Source organism: Macrosteles quadrilineatus, unplaced genomic scaffold (genome assembly GCF_028750875.1).
Source record: "Macrosteles quadrilineatus isolate MER2022 unplaced genomic scaffold, UCM_ALF_1.0 Scaffold_5__1_contigs__length_97177068, whole genome shotgun sequence".
Lineage (NCBI taxonomy): Eukaryota > Metazoa > Arthropoda > Insecta > Hemiptera > Cicadellidae > Macrosteles > Macrosteles quadrilineatus.
The window spans coordinates 84,414,335-84,434,887 of NW_026542598.1; the positions used below are offsets into that span (position 1 = coordinate 84,414,335).

The following is a 20,553-nucleotide window of genomic DNA, read 5'->3' on the forward strand; positions in this document are numbered from 1 at the left end:
TTCACTGTTCAAGGCTAGCCAAACATTTCTACTATGGGGCCAGTCGACCACCTGCATTATCTTGCAATGCAACCTTTTAATGCAACCTTGCAACCTCGTTAATGTAACCAAACCAAATGGTTCTCATCCATGTGACTTTACCGTAACGGATTCCACTGATGTAGGCCATTGTGGACAATGTGACGGCACCTAGATCTAGAATCTACTGAGTATCCCGCTGTTGTTGACCATTTCTAAGGAGGCCCTAAAAAGGATTCCTCTGGGTCACTATTACAGGACTTACTCCGTGCTTTCCCCATATGATCCTATTGTTTTATATAGGTTGATACAGTAGTTTGGTTCTTTTCAGGTCCTAAATATGACTCCCCCTATAATGCACAGTGTTTGAGCACCTAGATCTATAAATGTTTCTTCCGCTATAAATCATTTCAGCAGCGAGAGGTACTTAACAGAACCCTAAAGTCGTGATTATCGTCCATACCTACACCTACAGTGCGTTCAAACAGCCGTGGCACCTGAGGGATTAGGAGACCCCAAGGGTTTACATGGGGTCTCCTAATCCCTCAGATGCCACGGCTGTTTGAACGCACTGACTATTTAGGAACATTGCCATAACTGACCTAGAAGGGCCTTTGGATTGCACCATCTTCCAAGCCATAGCTATAGTAGCTAGTCTTAAGGAGCTAGTCCTATAAGGGGGCGATCTGGTCTAGTGGTAGAGGGTGGGGCTTCGGTACCAGAGGACTCGGGTTCAAGTCCCGCCAATGGACTAACTAACTTTAACTTTAATGGATTTTACCCATGTGATAATGGCGCAACCCACTGTCACTAGTCTGAAGTGTGTAAAAAGCTTCTGGGCCACAACTAGCGTCTTAGGATGTAAAGGTGGGACATAAAGGAAAAGGAGGTCATATAGAGGATCGCTTAGTACAGGTGAGAGTATGGGAGCTGGTCTAGTGGTCAGCGCAGGACTTCAGTTCCAGGGGTCTTGGGTTCAAATCCAACCAATCACGAATTGTGTCTAATGTATAATACCGCGGCGTAGCGTGAAAAATTTGAAGACTTTTCAGGGCTATAACTTAACGCTCTAGAATATGAAGGTGTGGCAAAAGCAAAAAGCACAGGTCATAGCACAGCATCTACAATGGATCCTGTTGTAGGCCATAGTTAATGTTTACAACTCACAGTGATAACGACGCTATCTCGATTCATAAATTATCCTCGCTCTCCCCCTCTCTCTCCCCACACATAGCTATATACAGTTTATAATTTTGTAAACAAGGCATTGGACTAACATCCCCATTATCCCAGTAAGTGGCAGTATCACTATCACTTGTAGGATTGTTCAGCCTGATATTCAGCCCAGTTTTATCCCGGTTGTCGTCCTGTAGACATTGACGAATGGTGTAAGGCGATCTTCTCCAGGATCAATGTCCTTCTTGACGGTCCTTTCTGTCTCGGTTTGATTATCCTTGCTTCATACAGGATTTTGCGTCTTTTTCGGGGTTTATTCACTAATGGAACAGTTTTAATGCACATATATAAACATGTATAACATATACATGTAAGTGTAATACAGGCGTATTAGCTATCCTAACTTAACCTAAACTAAACCCAACACTCCAGCACAGCCCTAACTTAAGTTTTAAATCATCCAATAAAATATTATTTGCCCTGTTCCCGTTGATAACGTATTTGTTCGAGTGAATCGTCATTATTAAAGTCATTGCCATGTACACAGCATATCAATGACATGTATAAAAACTAGAAATTGTTTATTCCACGAATTTATTGTTGTCTATTTGGTAGCACAAAATGGTTAGTCATCTGTGTGATTGAAAAATGTTCTTGATTTGCCTAAGAGACCCACAGAAATAATTTAATATAGTATCAATGAAAGTCCTTCGAGAAAATTATTCAAACAGACCTTTCAGCAACATATTGGCTCCTATTCTTACCTACTTTGTTCCTATTGGTTCAAAGCCTGAACCTCTAACTAATTTGTGTGTTCATGACTTAAAACTGTTTTAAAAGTACGACTTGATTGAACGATTGCACAGAAAAGTGCTAGGGTTCGGGATTTTGATTTCACTAACGATGATGTATTTGTAGTGTAAAAAACTGTATCTTCTGAGAAACTGATTTATATATTTGTATTAAATTTTATTTTGTACACGGGATCTAGTTTGTCAATCTACAAAGGAATCAGTCCATGACGAGGCCCCGCCTTCTCGAGTTATACGATATTTCTGATTGGGTTTCAAATTACATTCGCACAACTTGTAGATTATCTCATTAATGATATCCTTTGTAAACTTTGTGATACGTTTTACTTATAGATTATACAACTGTGATTTGGAACACTACAAATTTAAAAGTCAGATCAGGAACATCTGGGTTCAGTTTTTAGCCATCAAAAAGCTACTAGCTTTGCCTAGAGTCGAACCAATGACCTTTAGATTGGTAGGCGATTTTTAGAACAACAGAATGAGGAGTGTCTCTATTATTATTCTGTGCTATGACTACTTATCTAACCAGCTATGAATATATTCAAAATCCTCAACAGTTTCTTCTGTAGGTTCTTTATCTATTTCAAATTAAATTGACATATTACGAATGTTATAACCAAGAATAAAAAGAGCTCAAGCTGCCTAATCAATATTTCCATCCTTAATATTTTCTTTAATTGTTTTTTTTATTTTAAACTAATTTCAAACATTCAAACGTCATAATTCCTTTAAATACTTCCATCAACTTCTAATAGTAATCAAAATTCTTTCCAGCAGAGGATACAAATGGGGACAAAGGGAGTTTTTGTCGCATAAATCACGTGACACGTATCTCGCCTGCCATTGGTCGACCAAACCACGTGACTAATGACGTCATGTGATACCGTCACATTTACACGCTGCCTTTTGTAATCTGTTTGTGAATTTCACCGAATCAAGCCGCACGGCCTCTGTAAATTTTCAATGGTAATTCACCTCAATTTACAACCCCGATTAGCCATGTGTGATTTATATGTCGGCATTGTTATCTTGGGTGGTTTAAAATTAAGAGTTGAATATTTGTGTTTGTTCATAAGGTAAAACACTTTTTTCCTGCTACTCTTTTGATACATTGCTTCAATATCGCAAACTATCATGTGGCATTAATAATTCTTTTAACTATTCAACGATTTATTATTTAAGCCTCGACTAAACTGAAGCTCACAATGTAAAACACGATAACATTTTCAAAAGTGTTACAGTGTTTGCAGTATACATAGTTATTTGTGTAACTTGTGGGCAAAGTGGCACTTTGCTGCACACGAGAGAAATGTTTACGCACTAACCGTAGGTGAGTGTAAAAAGTTTCTTGGGTGGAGCAAAGGCAGTTTGCATTTGCGTTACACATTCTATTATTCCTACAGTTAATATAAAGCATATAAATATTTAGTCTTTTAAACACTATTACATCACGTTTTTAGGTTAGGGTAAATCCAAACATTTATGGAATGGGAAAAGTTGCAACAGCTGATCGTAGTCGTAATAAATGTTAACTTATTTTCAAGCGTACACGTATAGCGTGTCTAATAAAAGCACGCTTTTTTGTGTTGTTGGGTTGGAATACTGGAGTGTGGAAAAAGAGTGCGGCAGAAGTAAGTAAATGCAGCAATTAGCAACATTCTGTGCTATAATCAGTGCAAGGAAGGCCACTTTGTCAGGTGACTGTAGGAACATTTTGTTTTCAAAACAATTCATAAACATATGTTTACAATAATAGTTAATGCCACGTTTACACCGGAATCTACAACCACATGCTTACACATTTGCTGCAAACAAGTGTTGTCAACAAATGTCTTAAACATTTGTTGTTAACTGTAGTGTAAAAGTGACTTTAAAAGGTGCTGTAACTTATGATAAAAACTTCTTTTGGAAACGAAATTTCCCTTGTAAACACTGAAATATTTTTGATCAAATTTTTACAAAATTAGTCTTCTGTGGAGCTGGACTTTGTCATATTCTAAGCCTAATCTTTCTAACATCAAAAGGTCTCCCCAATAGCTTGAACATCTTAACAGTAGGTTTTAAGAAACCGGTTCCGAGACGATAACGGGATTTTATTACGATTGCGCAACAGTTACCAAAGTAACAGTGACAAATAACAGGTTGACCTAGACCTTCAGGTGTGTGGTTATATACCGTCGCACCTCTAGTTCCATGTAAAGTATGTTGTCATTGCAACTAAAGTGTTAGCATTTCACTATTAGAAGTGCATTACTTTGTTGAATTAAATGCTTCTAAATATTTTCCATATAAATCAAAATTATTTTATTGCCAACAAATTTGTAAATTTGGAAATGTCACTAAAACTAAAAATAACTAAAGTAACCCCCATAAAAATACACACTGCTAAGAAAACTTACCATTAATCACATTTAAAAAGGATTAAACATTAAAGCATTCCTTATTAACCTAAAATTCCCTTGAGCCATGCTTAAATTTGTATCATTTTTTACTTAATTGAATGATGACGAGAAATAAATAGACGGAAAATGGGTACGTGATAATGGGATAGGTATTATGAGTATGTCTACACTTATACTGTAAACATTGGGCAACAAATATTTATTAAACATAAAGTAAAATTTATAGAATTTACAATGTCGATCGATTTTAACGAGTTATACCAATAATTTCCTGTTTGTATTCGTGTATATTTCAGGTTTTATATTTCAAGATTACAAGTTATTTATTAAGTGGTTTTCATCACATTGCATTGATAATTGGCTGGATTTCAACTCACACTTCCAAACCATAATTCCCACTTTTTAACCCCTACACCAGGTACACCTCTTGTAAAACCAGCGATATATTAAACCTGATCATCTAACTACTCACTTCACACTGTACCAAAGACGTCGAAGCTTTGAGCAAAAACTATAAACTAATTGAACTGATCCGTCAGTCAAGTTAGCAAAGTTGTTACTCAGACGCGATCTCATTTGATGATTTATGTAGGTAGTTAAATGGAGACGAACTCCGACTAATCGTATAATTACCAACTTGAAATCGTTGCCAAACTGCATCAGGATCCTTCAACCTTGCCGTATTGATTAATGTTACTAATGCGAAAGTGCCGCAGTGAGAACTTCAGATCCAAAACTCTTGATTGGTGGATAATCTTTGATTTTTTTCATGTATTAAAAATATTGGGTGAAACATGACTACAAGTGATCTCCCTCCAAAATGTAGATTGAAAAGGGTGCTCGGAGTACCCAAATTTAGGTCGCGGGTCCCAACTGTACCTTTTAAACTATAGTTTTTAAACTTTCATTAACAGTGTCAACTAGCCACTCTTATCACTGGGAATTTACTATCACAGTGTTCCCTTGGTCGTCCTCAAAGAAAAACGGTCAAATTTAGTAATACGCTCGATATTTTGTTCAGAACGCACTTCTCTATGGCGACCGATGAGTCGAGGGTTCATAGTTGATCCTGTAGCTTCAAATTTGCGAACTCAGCATTTAATTATGTTCACTGATGGTTTGGTTGAGATCATGAAGTCTGTATTAAGCGTGGAAGTGTCGTTGTTATCACATAAAAAAGCATTTGGTAATAGTCACGTACACAGAAAGCGCGCTGCTTATCGGTAAAGCGATCTATGGCAAATGAGTTTCCATGGACATGGCTACAAAACCCTGATAAGTTCATTATCCTATCTCTCTTGGACATTTGGATTTTCCCAAAATAAAAGTACATTACTTTCTGGGACACCCGGTGCAAATCTGGTATGATGTTGTAGGAACTGTGAACACATTAGTGCCCGTTTTGCGTTGATGTGATATGGTTTTTATTCAATTTGCCTTCACTTACCTATAACGTCAATCCTATATTTTTAAGGGAATACAAAATCAATCACCCAAGCTAAAGTAACATGAACTAGCAGTGACCTAGGAACCTACAATACAACTAGGCCTACAATGTGATATATTCACATAGAGTATCGATGGAGCAGATCTTATCTGTGAATAGTTTCGGCAAAAGGACAGGACGTAATTATATGCACACTTAATAATATAAAATAACTCTGTAAATGATGTCTTCTGTTACAGATGGGCGGAGTGTGGTGCAAGACTGATAAAAATCAAAGGACATTCAGCCACAAACAGCCCTTCAATACTACGTTGTCAAGGTGGACCGATCAAGTGAGTATATCCATTGACTTTGGATAATGAAAGTAGGCTATACTAGCTCAAATTTGGCTATACTTTAGTGCCCTGACATTGGTTAAAGGCGTCGTAAAAGGGTGTATACAAATTCTCTGGAAACCATTTGTATATTTGAAGGTGTGAAAAAACATCACATACACATGGGTCTAAAATGACTAGTTTTCTGTCTGTCTGCGTCTATGTGATTTTACAAATGTATGTACATACTTACTCAAGGCGTATGAAAGATACTTACTTACTCTTACCTACAGGGCCATTTATATCGGAGGTGATATTTGGCCGCACCAACAAGTCTTCGCCAAGTTAACCGGTCTTTCGCATCATCCTCCATTGCCCCAATTCTCTCCAAATCTTCTTGCACTTGCTTCCACCACCTCTGCTTAGGTCTTCCCCGGGGTCGCCTTCCTGTAGTGTTTCCCTTTAAAACTCTTCCCAGTCTACAATCTTCACCTCTTCTTAATATATGACCAGCCCATCTGATTCTTCGGCACTTGATTCCTCCAATTACATATGTGCTATTATACAGTTGCTATTTTATACTGTAGTATTGATACATACTTTACAAATGTATCAGCATTGTTACAAATGTATGTATGTATCAAATTTGAACCTCTAAAATAACTCAATATAATTACCTAATTTTAAGATAAGAATTTTTAAAAGGGCCACCAATTTAATTTGAAAAACGTTTAAGGTTGATCCTATCTGTCACTGCTTTCGGGGGTTAGGTTTGGTTACATTTAGGAAAATAACACAACAAATAGCTAGACAGACAGAAAACAGGACATCTTAAGTCCATGTTTAATGTCTTTCCATTTTTTCGACCTAACAAATAATAAAGCGTCCCACAGAGTTTTATACGCACTATATAAAACTGAATAACTAAAAATACAGGATTTAACATGTTGAAGTCAAAATTTCTATTGTATCCTTGAAAAGTCTCCTTTAAAGGTTTACTTGTTGACCAGTCTGTTAACCCGTACACTTTATGTTGACCAAATGTACTCAAACAATAATTACTCTGCCTGAAATTGACTGTAATTCCTAATTACATGTTGTACCAATGTGTGCAGACCGTGAGTTGTTATTGCAGCTCTCAGTTAGCAACAGTAATTACATTAATTACACCGTCATATGAGAGAGCAGAGAGCGTTTTGAACCAATTACCTTCATTTTGTTACTCACGATTTAATCGGGTCAGATAACAGAGGGAGAAGGTGATGTTTACATTTGTTGTACTCAGTTCAGAGAATTCCACTCCAAACCTAGTGGGGAATAAATATGTGAACGTAAATTGTTTAGTGTGTTAGTGTTACTATTTACTCTGTTCGTGAATTTCCTATATAGTACGGTGTAATTCGAACATTTATATCAATTATTTAAGATGGGGATGCTTCTGTGTGCGTAGTTTAACCCAAACGAGAGGTCGTCCAGTGGTCGAAACTCGACCAAAAATATGTAATGTACTCACTTATCTATTTTCACGCCACACTGTAAATTAAAACATGTGATTGGAGTTCCTTCCATTTGTTTTGATTTTCTGTTTATATTTCGTTGTTATTTCGTCACCAGCATAGCAACGCATAAGATCCAAGTTAATTTTTTCACATTTTTAAACTATTTTTTTGTGCTTATCTTTGAGCCTATTTAAATTTATAAAGGGATTCTGCACACCTACAGGGAAATAGCTTTCTAACGGTATGCGTAGATTTTCCCTACGATGCACACGAGCTGAGAAAAAAGGTTTTAAAGAAACATGCTTGCCTATTAATATATAGACGAGAGGTCGTCCAGTGGTCGAAACTCGACCAAAAATATGTAATGTACTCACTTATCTATTTTCACCCCACACTGTAAATAAAACATGTGATTGGAGTTTCTTCCATTTGTTTTGATTTTCTGTTTATATTTCGTTGTTATTTCGTAACCAGCATAGCAACGCATAAGATCCATGTTAATTTTTTCAAATTTTTAAACTCATTTTTGTGCTTATCATTGAGCCTATTTAAATTTATAAAGGGATTCTGCACACCTACAGGAAAATAGCTTTCCAACGGTATGCGTAGATTTTCCCTACGATGCACACGAGCTGAGAAAAAAGGTTTTAAAGAAACATGCTTGCCTATTAATATATAGATAGATAGATATGAGTGTTAATATATAGATATGAGTGTAGGATGAGTGGCACGATCTTGTAGTCTTGCAAGTGGAATAATGGTAGAATCCGAAACACGTTTTTCCTTGTAATTAACGAACTGATCTAATTATCAGGATAGTACTGTGGATAGTCGTAGTACTCACTAGTGCGGTACTGAATCTCAATATCCAAAGTGAATGCTAAGCTCAATATAGTCCCAGTATTCAATGGTAAAAATTTACATCGGTTAGAGCGTCAGTTTTTGGAGAGATGGGGTTAAAGTTGAAAATTTGTAGTGTTTTTGTTTTATAATATATCTTGAAAACTTTGTGGCTTAGCAAAAAATTGGTTGTTAACAAACATTTTCCACAAACTTATAAAATAAAATAAATTATATATTTGTACAAAAAAATTTCAAAAATTAAAGATCCTCTGAACAATCTTTTTAAATTTAACGATGTTAAATAACTAAGGATATTATTTTTTGTATACAAGATAGAGTTTTTATAATTTTTAATATTTATTGTGATTTTAGTAACCTGCGAATTTTATTGAACTAGTTGGCCTGTGAACTCGTCAGGCCATTAAGCTAACTAATTAACAAAACTAAAACTTCAAATGTTTAACTTTATCAGATAGCTCCCAAAATTGCTTTGATTTGGCTTTGCTATACTTATACAAACGTATGTTACCAATTTATACAACTTTGACCTCTTTTCGTCATTATGAAGTAAATTAGATGCATCAGACATTACTTTGCAAACGCAACAAAATATTATAGTATAAATTATTCTGATATATCTTTTAAATTAGCCTAAATTGACATCGACTAATGGGTATAGCCATTAAATTTATATTTTTCATTTGGGACTATTTTCTTCGAGAATATCGGTGAAGGAATTTTAAACCCAGAAATATTGCCAGTTGATATCCTTGACTCCACATCAAAATTTTTTCTCCCTGAGGATAAAAATAACCTCATTGTTCCCGCAACACATGTATTGAAAACAGCTGTTTTTATAACAGTGCAACGAAGAAGTGCGGTCTTATAGGTCCACTACATAACACATTCTTCATTGTTGCCATAACCGAATCCCACGAACAATCCTCTGCATGTTTAACAATGGCAGGTTGGCCAACGTGACATAATTAGCATGAAACCTACACAGTACTACCAACACAACAGCTGTTGCAAGCCTCTGCCCAGCTGATACAGACAACCTCTGTAGTTGACAGCTGTCAGCTAGAAACTTACACATCAGCTGATATGGGGAAATTACTATAAACGTCTAAACAGCTGATAGAATGAACATTGAAGAGGAATAAAAAACGATTTGTTATGGTTTTATAAATGTTTATAATGCTATGGGATTATTCTCATTCATTGTTATATTTATATTATTTATTTTACTTTGACAGGAGGGATTTGTTAATTTGTTTTACCCATGCTTCACAATGGGATGTGGACGCAAAAGAGGAGATTTTGGTGCTGTAAATCTACTATAGATTAACTCATCCTTTATTATTTTAGAAATTTTTTGTTAACTTTTTCTTGAGTAATTCTTCTGATGTGTGGGTAGAATTATTAGTGTCAAGTAAACAATTAAGCATTAGACTTTTTATGTTGGAATGTTTCTAATTGTTTTGTTATAATTATGGTATTGGGAAGATTGTTTTATGGACAGCTTTTTAATGGTTAGAAACTAGTCCCATCTAGCCTTCACTATTGGGCTTTTAATAAAAGACAGGTTGTCCCGTGGTCAAAAACTCGACCAAAAATATGTATTGTGCAAACTTCACGAATACTTGAACAGTGTATTCGTGGCAAACTTATATTTTTTCACCCCACGCTGTAAATGTGATTGCAATTGCTTCCATTTGTTTAGATTTTCTGTTTATATGTTTATTTGTTATTTCTAACTTAAAACAATCAAAAACGTTGACTTCAAGAAAATCAAAGGTAAACATTTCGTTGATGTGCAAAGTTTCAACTCAGCTAGTAAAAGTTAAATAATGTAAATGGGGAAACGCTTCAAAATTGCGTAGATGATGGAAATAGTAAGGAAACTGTTGCGAAAAAAGACTCGATTAATTCAAGTAGAAGGTCTTCGATAACCGATTCGCTCCACGAGTTTGAAATGTCCATGTTTGCCTACTAATATATAGGCTACTAAAGAACCAGCTAATCTTACTCCATTCTACACTCATCGTGCATTCATATGTGTGTAAAAAATATCCATTTGCCAATAGTTAATAATTAGTAGTTATAAATATATTCGAAATTTAGAACACATATACTACACCTCAATCAAGTAAGCATGTTATAGCACCTCCCAAGTATCGTTTCACCAAACGTCCAATAGCAATATCTCTAATGTCCAATACCGCTACAGCCAGTCCAAGTGGGCTGTCCGCCAAAATGATGATTGTAGACCTACTTTACTTTCCACGGCCTCACCGGTCCTCATTCCATCCCAGATCTGTTATGTAGCATTGTTACACACGGGAAAGTCTTTGCTTTTGAGGGATTCAAAGGGATTCGAGATGACGAGATAAGTGTTAAAATGTTGTAAGGTAAATTATTTCACAGGTTTTACCTAAACGTAATTTCACTTTGTGATTCTTAATTGATATCAATACAGGGGAATAGATATGGTGAATGTGTCAATTTCAAGCTGGGGAGCGAGCTGGTCTATCGGTAGAGCGCGGAACTTCAGTCCGTGAGGTCCCGGGTTAAAATCCTGCCAAATAACCAATGGATATTGTTTGAGTGATAATACCGCAGCCCCTAGGTCTAGCCGAAGTAATGTGAAAAACAATCCCGGGATAGTGCCTACAGTAGCGTCCTAGGAAAAACTTGGGTCGATTTTAAACAATGAGAAGGGATAAAATTGACAAAACAGAAACTAAAAAAGTTTAAGTTTTACGTTTGCTTGAAGACCATTTCGAAAGAAAGTGTGTCATCATATTTGCTATAAATTTCAGGGAAACTGATAAATATTTTCTAGGAGATAAATTATGCAGAACTTGTAATGGGGTGTTAATTTGTAATCAATGTTAGTTATCAATTTTCGAGTTGGGTAATCCGTTAAAATCAATAGTTCTACACATTTTTGTTTAGAAAAATTCATGAATGATTTAATTTATTGTATTGTATCGAATTAATAATTCCATGTTTCTTCTTAAAATTTAAAATAAATCTAATTGGTCAGGAATATAAGTAATAAGATATTCAATGCATTTTTAAAATAAAAAAGTACACAAGGAACTCTTTAATCAGTTATTTCATTACAATCAATCAATATTTAAATTATTTCTGTTTTAAAACAACATTAACAATTTAATGTCTCAACCAATCTGTTCCCAATCAATTAGTATTCTTTTACAACCTCGTTTCTCAACGAGATATTCAAGAAGTAGGAAATTAAGAGTATTAGATACGGTTTATTACCGGTTTATGGGACTTTTACTGCGTTATATCTCATGTAATCGGGCCGGGCTCGTAATAATAACTTACCAGGCTGTAACAACTCAAACAGCCTCTTGTAGCAACGATCTGATTGTCCACGTTACGAGCTTCGGAGATTATGAAAACGTTTTTATAAATTTTACTTGTTTACTCATTTTTTTCTAACTTTGCTGCTATGAATATGAAATTGTTCAAAATAAGAATAGTCAATTTCAGTACAACATTTCAATCACTATTTATTTACTCATTATTTAACAATATTAAAAACATGTGATAGTTAATCTTCACCAATAAATCATACAACAGAAATATAAAGATTAATCAATGGTCATACATATATATGAAATTAGTCATTAACAACGTTATTTATTCAATTGTTTTTCACCAGTGTAAGTTACCTACATAAGAAAAGTATGGGTTAAAATTTTTAAATTGCATAGTCACAGTGGTGAAAACTCAATATTAACCGAGAACTGAAGGGAATGTGTTAGTATTTAACCCACAGTACTAGTAGAATTAATTATCTCCAAATTCGTTTATGCTGTAGGAAAAACGTCATTTGAACACATAATTTAAAGCTGAGTCTTCTAGCAGCTTATCATTTAACCACCTATTCATTAACTATTACCAATTGTCACTGTACAAAAGAAAAATCTCAGCGCTTGTTACCAAGAACAGAAACTCTTTACAATGGAAGCGTCTAAGCAACAGTTTGGCCAGTTTGTACACAAGTTAGTTAAAGGCCGCCATCTTGTAGGAGACTTGTTAAACTCAATTATCGCCTTTGACTCTTACAAAGCTTCCTGTTAGTGGAGTTAATTAGCTCATCGTTAGGTAGTTAGACGTAGCAGTGGCTATGAAGACCTTAAACCACACTGAAGTACACAGAATAACAATGCAAACAGCTGATTTTCTGTCAGCTTAAACCACACTGAACAAAACAATGCAAACAGCTGATTTTCAGTCAACTTAAACCACATACATACTACAACATAAATTTATCTTCTTTGTTGAACAACTAGAGACGATTTCAAGGTTAGTTAGATATGTATGGTTTATAAACAGTGCGCTTTGCTGTTAATTTTTTTTTAAATTACCGAATGCTATTTTCAGTAAACATTAGAAATTGTTTGTTATATTTGCTTGTTATCTTAAATTATAATCAAAAGCTTAAGTACACAGAGTAAAATTGTTGACTTTAATTTGTGCAATTTATCTCATCCTATTGTAAAATTTGAAGATTGTTTTGGTGTTCTTTTATGTTAGTAAGGTATAAGTGTGCTTAAGTTGACTAAATAACTCTTTCTTATTTCAGTACATGTTTTAAGACTTTTCTTTACTGTTTATTTGACTTTATTACTTGAAATATTTTTTTTTTTCAATTATTCATAAATATATAACATGTTATTTTTAAATCTCTGACGAAATCAAGGCAACAATCTCGTTGTTTCCAGTCATACAACTATTTAAAATGTATCATGTAGCTTAACATGAAACAACCAATTTCGACTAGAAGCCACAAACCCCCTTGAAATATTGATGAACCTAATTATTTCTGGATTGACATATTGCTGGTGTAAATTATTTTAAAGTTTGTATTGCAGATGGGAAATACATTATGTCAGTTGCAGTAGTATTACAGAGCATTTGTAATAATTAATTGACTTTTAGAAAATGAGGTATATATCTCATTATTGACCAGCTGTTGCCAATTTTGTTATGAAAAGAACATAGTTGAGTGAGCCAGTCACAGAATTTTGTAATATCTAAAATTATATTTCTACCTTATTTGGTGTTTCTGAAATAGTTGAGTTGATAAAAGAGATGCTATAGCGGTTTGTATTGTCTGTGCTATACAGAGAGCACAGAATATAAATATATTTCTATTCTGTGCTCTCTGGTGCTATAGCTTAATAAGTCGTCCTGTCAATGTTACTTGGTTAATCAGTTCGCATATTCAACGGAAAATGAGTAATTTAAATCAACACAATCTGACGGTAGCTCACTTTAACTGCGTAAATTTTTATTGAACAACTGGCAACAACTTTAAAATGGTAATGGTATGTATAGTTCTATCAATAGTCAAAGGTTTAATCTATGCTTTTACGTGTTCCAGGTCAGACAAGCGTACAGAAAACCAAAACACCACCACAGACCTCCCAGACCACCTAACAAGCCATTGAGGTAATAATAAGCTTTGCGGTGAAAATTTTACTGTTTACTTTATTGAAATAAAATTAATAGACTCTATAGATATTTTAATTTATGTAACACATTGAAATATTGCGATTTCAACTTGAAAGTAAACTTTATACCTCATACTTATTTAAACAAACTAAACAAAATTGAATTCTTTTACTTTTGGTTTTGCAACAAATATTCGATATGATGATGACACAGCTTGCTTTCCGTTACCTGTACTTCTACTCTTTGACGTTTGATAAATTGTTACCAAGAATTACTTGTTAGTGTCTAACAAAGCTTTGTAGGTTTAAAGTCAAAGAGGTTTTAAGTTTAAAAAATAGTGTAATATTGAAATGTTGGATATTTTTATATGGGTCGTGTTCACTGTTCAGTAACAAAGCTATTATTGAAGTCTTTGTCTTTGAAGTCTTGAACACTTACAGTTTACAATTAATTTACTATTGGATACCGAAGTAGACATCCCATCTATGGACCAGCTGTCGCCATTTTTTTTCTTTGTGTGATCTAGTCAGAGAATGCACTAGGGTAAAACATTTTATTTTACAGCTTACTTTTTGTTTCCGACTTAGTTGATAGGTAGTAACAGCTGCTATAGCTCACAGTTGATCCATCAGTTAGACTTGGTTAAAATGTTGGTGTATTCGACAGATATCAGTAATATACATCAGCACAATATGTCAGTGGCTATCGTCAATTACGACGATTTTTTATTAAGACAAATTATGACATATTTAACACGGGTATGGAATGTTCCTAGTTGTATCCATAATCAAAGATTTTACTCACCTTCCCCTTAAAGTACACACTATTTGTGATGGCGCCACATGTATAAAAATGTGACTTTATAATCTATAATAAGAAATATAATCTAAATCTTCTAATTTCATATCGTGCTTGTTCCAGGACCAATGAGAGGTTGACCATCAGCTCCCCTACGCTAGTCCCAGAGGATTCAACGGACGGTTGGAGGTCGATGACGCTGGTCGTACCAGAAGCTCAGGCAGCGCCGGTGCCGCCACCTAGGAAAAAGAGAAGAAAGAACAAGGACTTAGAGAGAGCTGCAGTGTCCATGGACGACTTGAATCTCGATCCTGATTGTCTCAGCAAATCAACAATCTCTCTTCCAGACATATCCTCAAGGACTACCATGGTCGTCACTCCTATCCTCGAGTCTCGAGTACACGAAGACGAAGAAAACATCAAGAATCTTCAAACTAGCGAAGAAGATATTGATCAACCTGAAATCATTCCGATCGAAAACGAAACACTCTTTAGTTCAAGGACTCTCTTGCATTCTAGTTTAGGCTACGTAGACAAACTATCAGCGATCTCAGAGGTGTCAGCTGAAAGCGGGTTTGAAGACAAGGAGAATTTGAAGTTCAGTGAGGAATCGAGTGTGACAAGTGTGGAAAGTGTGCGAGAAACGTTGAACATTTTGGCGCACATACAGGATATCAACAATGTTTGTCAGGTCAGAGTTGATACAGCTAATACATTCGACGCTGAGTATATTAAACCAGAGGAGAAAAGTGGTTTGAAGACAGATCATGTTCTTGACAACGAGTATATGAATCAAGTGATAGAGAATAAAAGCCTACCTCACTTAGATGTCACCGAAACTGAATCTCAAAATGGTACACATGCCAATGAAGTGACCAAAAGTGAAATACAAAACGCAAACAACCCAACACAAAATATCACTCAAGTGAAAGAAAGCAGTGAGGCTCAACAGCTCAATGCAAAAGATAACAATGACATAAGGGAAAAGACAGCTGTCAGCAAAAAGGCGTGGTTGCAAAATATCCTGAATGTGGATTCAGAGCCTTATTTCACCCCAGATATCAGTAAAGATAGGCGAGGATCAGAAAATTCAGTAAAACCTTCCCAAGACTGGAAAACTGGTCCCAACTCTTTGCCGAACCATTTACATCTTATGCCTGAAACGAAAACAGCCGAGGGGGTGAATTCCTCCCCTCTCGGAGACACTAACCATTCCGTGCTATTGGACATCCTCCAAAACAATAAGGAAAGTGACACTGTAAACTTCTGCAAAGAGGAATCGATATTTTTGACAAACACTAAAACTAACATAATCTACAAATCTTTGTCGTCCGATAAACTTACGGACCATTCTAGACTGAATGGAAGTGATTCGGACAATGAGTTAAGTTGCAAAACTCTCTTGAGTGATTACTCGTTCCAAACTCCGAAACTCGCTGAAGCTGACTCCGGATTGAATAGTTTATTAGATAAAAGGTCCAACGTAGTGAGTTCTTTTGACTTCAAGGAAATCAAAGGTAAACATTTCGTTGATGTGCAAAGTTCAAACTCAGCTGGTAAAAGTGACAGTAAAAAGAATGTAAATGGAGAAACGCTTCATCATAACTGCGTAGATGATGGAAATAGTAAGGAAACAGTTGCGAAAAAAGACTCGATTAATTCAAGTAGAAGGTCTTCGATAACCGATTCACTCCACGAGTTTGAAATGTCTATTTACGACATGTTGAAAGAGTCGAAGAAAAACGAAAACAGTTCGGACGAAGAAGAGTCGTTGAAAATTGTAAAGTAGTTCACCAACAAGACTGTTAAAGTTCAATGCCAAATGAATAAACCAACTCAATTGTTACTTTAGTTTTAAGTTAGTCGGTGCTTAAACTAGTCTACGAACTAATTATTTAACCGTTTTAGTTGTAAATAGCAGTTGTAAAAAGTAACAGCATACCTGAAGTAGGTTAATTTTTAATTGTAGGTTGACGAAATTGTTGAACTAATAAATTATTTGGGAATACATTACCTAACTTGTTCTTACTTTTACTTTCTATACTGTGGAAAACGAATTATTATATTCGAAATACGTATTTTTTTCTTATATGCGTAATATTCAAAATTTATCCTGCTTCATGTGGGCATTTTTAGCTTCAAATTAACACCACAATGCTTATTGTTGTTCTAGAAATATAGCATACATGCTTTGTTTGTAAAGTAATCTTAACATCTCAAGTTTCACGTATGTTAATGCGAAGTTTATTCAACGTAAAATAATAGAGTGGAGACACGATTGTATTCGTTTGTTGATCTTTACCATGATAATATTTACTTGAAACAAACTATATGATAACATGACTATTGATAAACATGACTATTAACGTAGCTTACACGTTACATCTTCTTCGGAATGTGTGAGGTTCGAAGCCGAAGTAAGAGATAGTTCTTACAAGATTGGGCAAAAATAATGAAATAGGTAATTTAAGTTTGAAGTTTGTAGCACTATATAACACTTTTTCTAGGAAGGCGAAAGTGAAGTTCAAAGAACTCAAAAATGGCTTGTTGTTCTTTCATTTTCCAAACTTGCATATCGAAAATTCCACTTTTCATATAACCAATTTCTAAGTAGAATCAAAACAAACAATTTGTCTCACAAAGTTATTATTATTATTTTTAAGATGATTGGTGATCTATTTTACCTTTTAGTTTGTCCCTCATCATGGATTTTTAAGCGTGTGCGTGGAACTTATCAAGGTTGTTTTGTTGTTGGACGAGAACTTGTGTTTCAAACCCCACATTGATTCTGTCTGTAGAAAGATCAGTTCAGGAATATTTCTTCTGCGCCAACTAGCAAAATTTTCAAACAAAAATGTACTTTTTACTGCTTACTACGGTGTACTTTATCCACACATGATATATGCAGTTGCACTATGGGGAGGTGAAAGCACAAGAACCCATTTCCTTTTTCGCCTTCAAAGGAGAGCTATCAGAATAATTCACGGCCTTCCCTACAAACAAACTTGTAGAGCTGTATTTAAATCATCCGCAATTCTAACTTTTCCCTGTATTTACATTCTAGAAGTCCTCACTTTTCTGAAGTCAAATTATTCTCATTTCCACACCACAACCACCCACTCATATCTGCTTCGCAATACTTTAAATCTGAGAATTCCAGCCCATTCAACCACATTCTTTGAAAGACATTTAAACTATAATGCCATCAAACTGTTCAATGCTCTCCCACTTCAAATCAAGTCCACATCAGATCCGGGATGCTTCAAAAGGCACTTGAGGTCATTTCTTGTGGGTAAAGGCTACTACAGTGTCCGCGCCTTTCTCGCTGACTGACAGTCCTAATGAATTTTAATTATTTTAAAAGTTAGTTAATAGTTATTTTTAGTAAATTTGACTTGGCTAATGCATTTGTAATGTTGATCTGGCTAAATAAATGAGTTATTGAGTTATTGAGGTAAGCAAGTCTGAACAGGTACAGCATTGGAATGTAGAAGATCTATACTAATAAATGTTAAACGACAACACCAGGACAAAACATACAACATCTCTGTCCTCGATTCGTATCCATTCCAACAAAAGCGACCAACTCAAAACTACTTTTTACAAACTTTGGAACAAATCCTAATCCATACGAACCAGTTGTATGGAAAGAGTAAATAAAATCTTGTCCACTTTCTACATTTCAAATTGATCAAAATATATTGTAAATTTAAATGATTTTGGTGGGCGGTGACGAGAATGTTTGTGGGTTGTCCACTGCCATCCAGATCTCCTCGACCCACTGCCCTCGATATCGCAAATAATTAGCTCTTCTGATCAACGTTATGTCAATAAATTAATCCAAAAGCTAAACTGCAAAGGAACCCGCTTTTAATGCTGTTTCCTGTCTACACAAATACTCCGATCTTAAAACTTATCTTAAGAACTTTGTTAAGGTCTACAGACTTTCATTTTGGTAAAATATATTAATCGATTGAAAAAAAAGGTCTTGGTGAGGATGTGGTTAAAACTCCCTGATATTGGTAAAATTATTGCAATATGGTTGAAACTGTAAAAAACTGTATCTATGCTGACCTAAAACTTGGAGCAATCCCAGTAGCATTTCTTTATGTGGCTTGGACATTAATTTATATAATTGTCTTCCCAAAACATATCCTCCATAACATATCACTCTACTTATTTTTAAAGCGCCCTTAACACAAATTGGGCAGAAATAATATAATAGTTATTAAATTGTCGTTAGCTGCTCGTACTTCATATCTTACTTATATTATAAATCTGAAAGTTTGTGAGTTTTTGCGTTTGGGTGTGTGTTTGTGTGTTGCTCAATCACGCATAAACTACTGGACGGATTGGGCTGAAATTTAGCATGATGATAGCTCACATTCCCGATTAACATAAAGGCATATTCTAATCTCAAAAATCTTTTCGGGCTCTGCCGCAGTGGATCTGTAGTGTCCCATGTTAACCTTATGAGTATCTATATATATAATTCTGTAAGACCAAATTTTTACCAGAAAATTGTGGACGTCTGGTAAGTCGCAGAAAGGTGGGAGGGGTCTTAAATTAAAGGTCTTGACCCCAGGGACTCGGGAAAAATAGCAGAATTCCCATAAAGTTACCAGAAAACGAGATATAACGTAAAATATCCACCATAAGAAATGCATGGGGACTGAAAAACGTCTGCATTCTATCAGCTGTTTCTTATTTATTTGCAATGTTTACATTTATTCTGAAAGTCAATGTTGGTAAATAATGTTTCAAAATGAATTGTGTTTATTTTTTTTTTGTTTTTCCATTTTTATAATGAGTGAAGTAACTAGACAGGGTAGGGACCTGCAAGACGTGGAAGAGTGTCCAGGAATTCAACAGACTTAAGAAATGCAAAAGAGAACGTCATGTAGGGCCTAACTGTGAAAGAAATCCAGAAACTGTTTTACAACCTATCTTTAGAAGAACGCTGCAAAATGAGTTGAGTGTTGTTTCTCACAATCTAGGTCCTCTTAAAGCACTTGCATGCATTGTGGCGCATTTCACTTCGCAGAGGACTAGAGGAGGCCACAAATGGAAATTTCAACGCATGTCGCCACAATGGGCATGCCACAACCACAAGTAAATGGTGAACTAAAAGAACTGTTTTTACATGATTCGAACCTCATAAAAAACATTATAAGGCAATACAACAGTGCAATGGTTTTTGCGTCGCTTTACGCTACACAAAAAGAGAGTTCCGGGAAATGGGCCTTACTGTCTTAAAATTCAGGGACAAATTCATAGATATATATTTCTGACTTACTACCGCGAAATGGGGAGTTGCCCTCATAATAATTAATAATAATTTTAACCTTTACATTTGGTTCTCAAAATTGAAACTATAACAGAATTCGTAAGATTACAAAACAAATCTTCAATTTTAAACTAGAAAAGATGTGCAATGTTTGGCTGTATGGTTTCAGCTCTGATTCGTCGTTCTCCGGGCTCAGGCCAAACCGTGTGCACGTTTCCATTTGTTAATATGTTGTGTTATTGATTTAATCATTATTTAACAATTGTATTTCATTGACACATCAGAAGTAACTAATATACGACTCCAAAACGGAAGGAAAACCAAGATATAAAACAAGAAACACTGTTAATTTTAAGTAACATAAAAAATTGATAATTAATTTTAAAAACATATTTAGAATATTTGTCTTTTTATATGGTTTTTTTATTGTAGTCTAAATTAGGGGCTATGGCCCCTACAGG

At 35.1% G+C, this 20,553-nt stretch overlaps 1 protein-coding gene across 1 annotated transcript in view; it reads left to right on the top strand.

Moving 5' to 3' along the window:
• Positions 1-16,818, top strand: part of LOC128994452 (uncharacterized) — a 33,003-nt gene extending 16,185 nt beyond the window's left edge. Inside the window, exons 2-4 of the mRNA XM_054419028.1 lie at positions 6,098-6,190; positions 13,937-14,004; positions 14,929-16,818. Of these exons, the coding sequence (XP_054275003.1) occupies positions 6,098-6,190; positions 13,937-14,004; positions 14,929-16,594 (1,827 nt within the window). The 3' untranslated portion in view covers positions 16,595-16,818. The remainder of the gene's footprint in view (positions 1-6,097; positions 6,191-13,936; positions 14,005-14,928) is intronic.
• Positions 16,819-20,553: the final 3,735 nt, after the last annotated feature.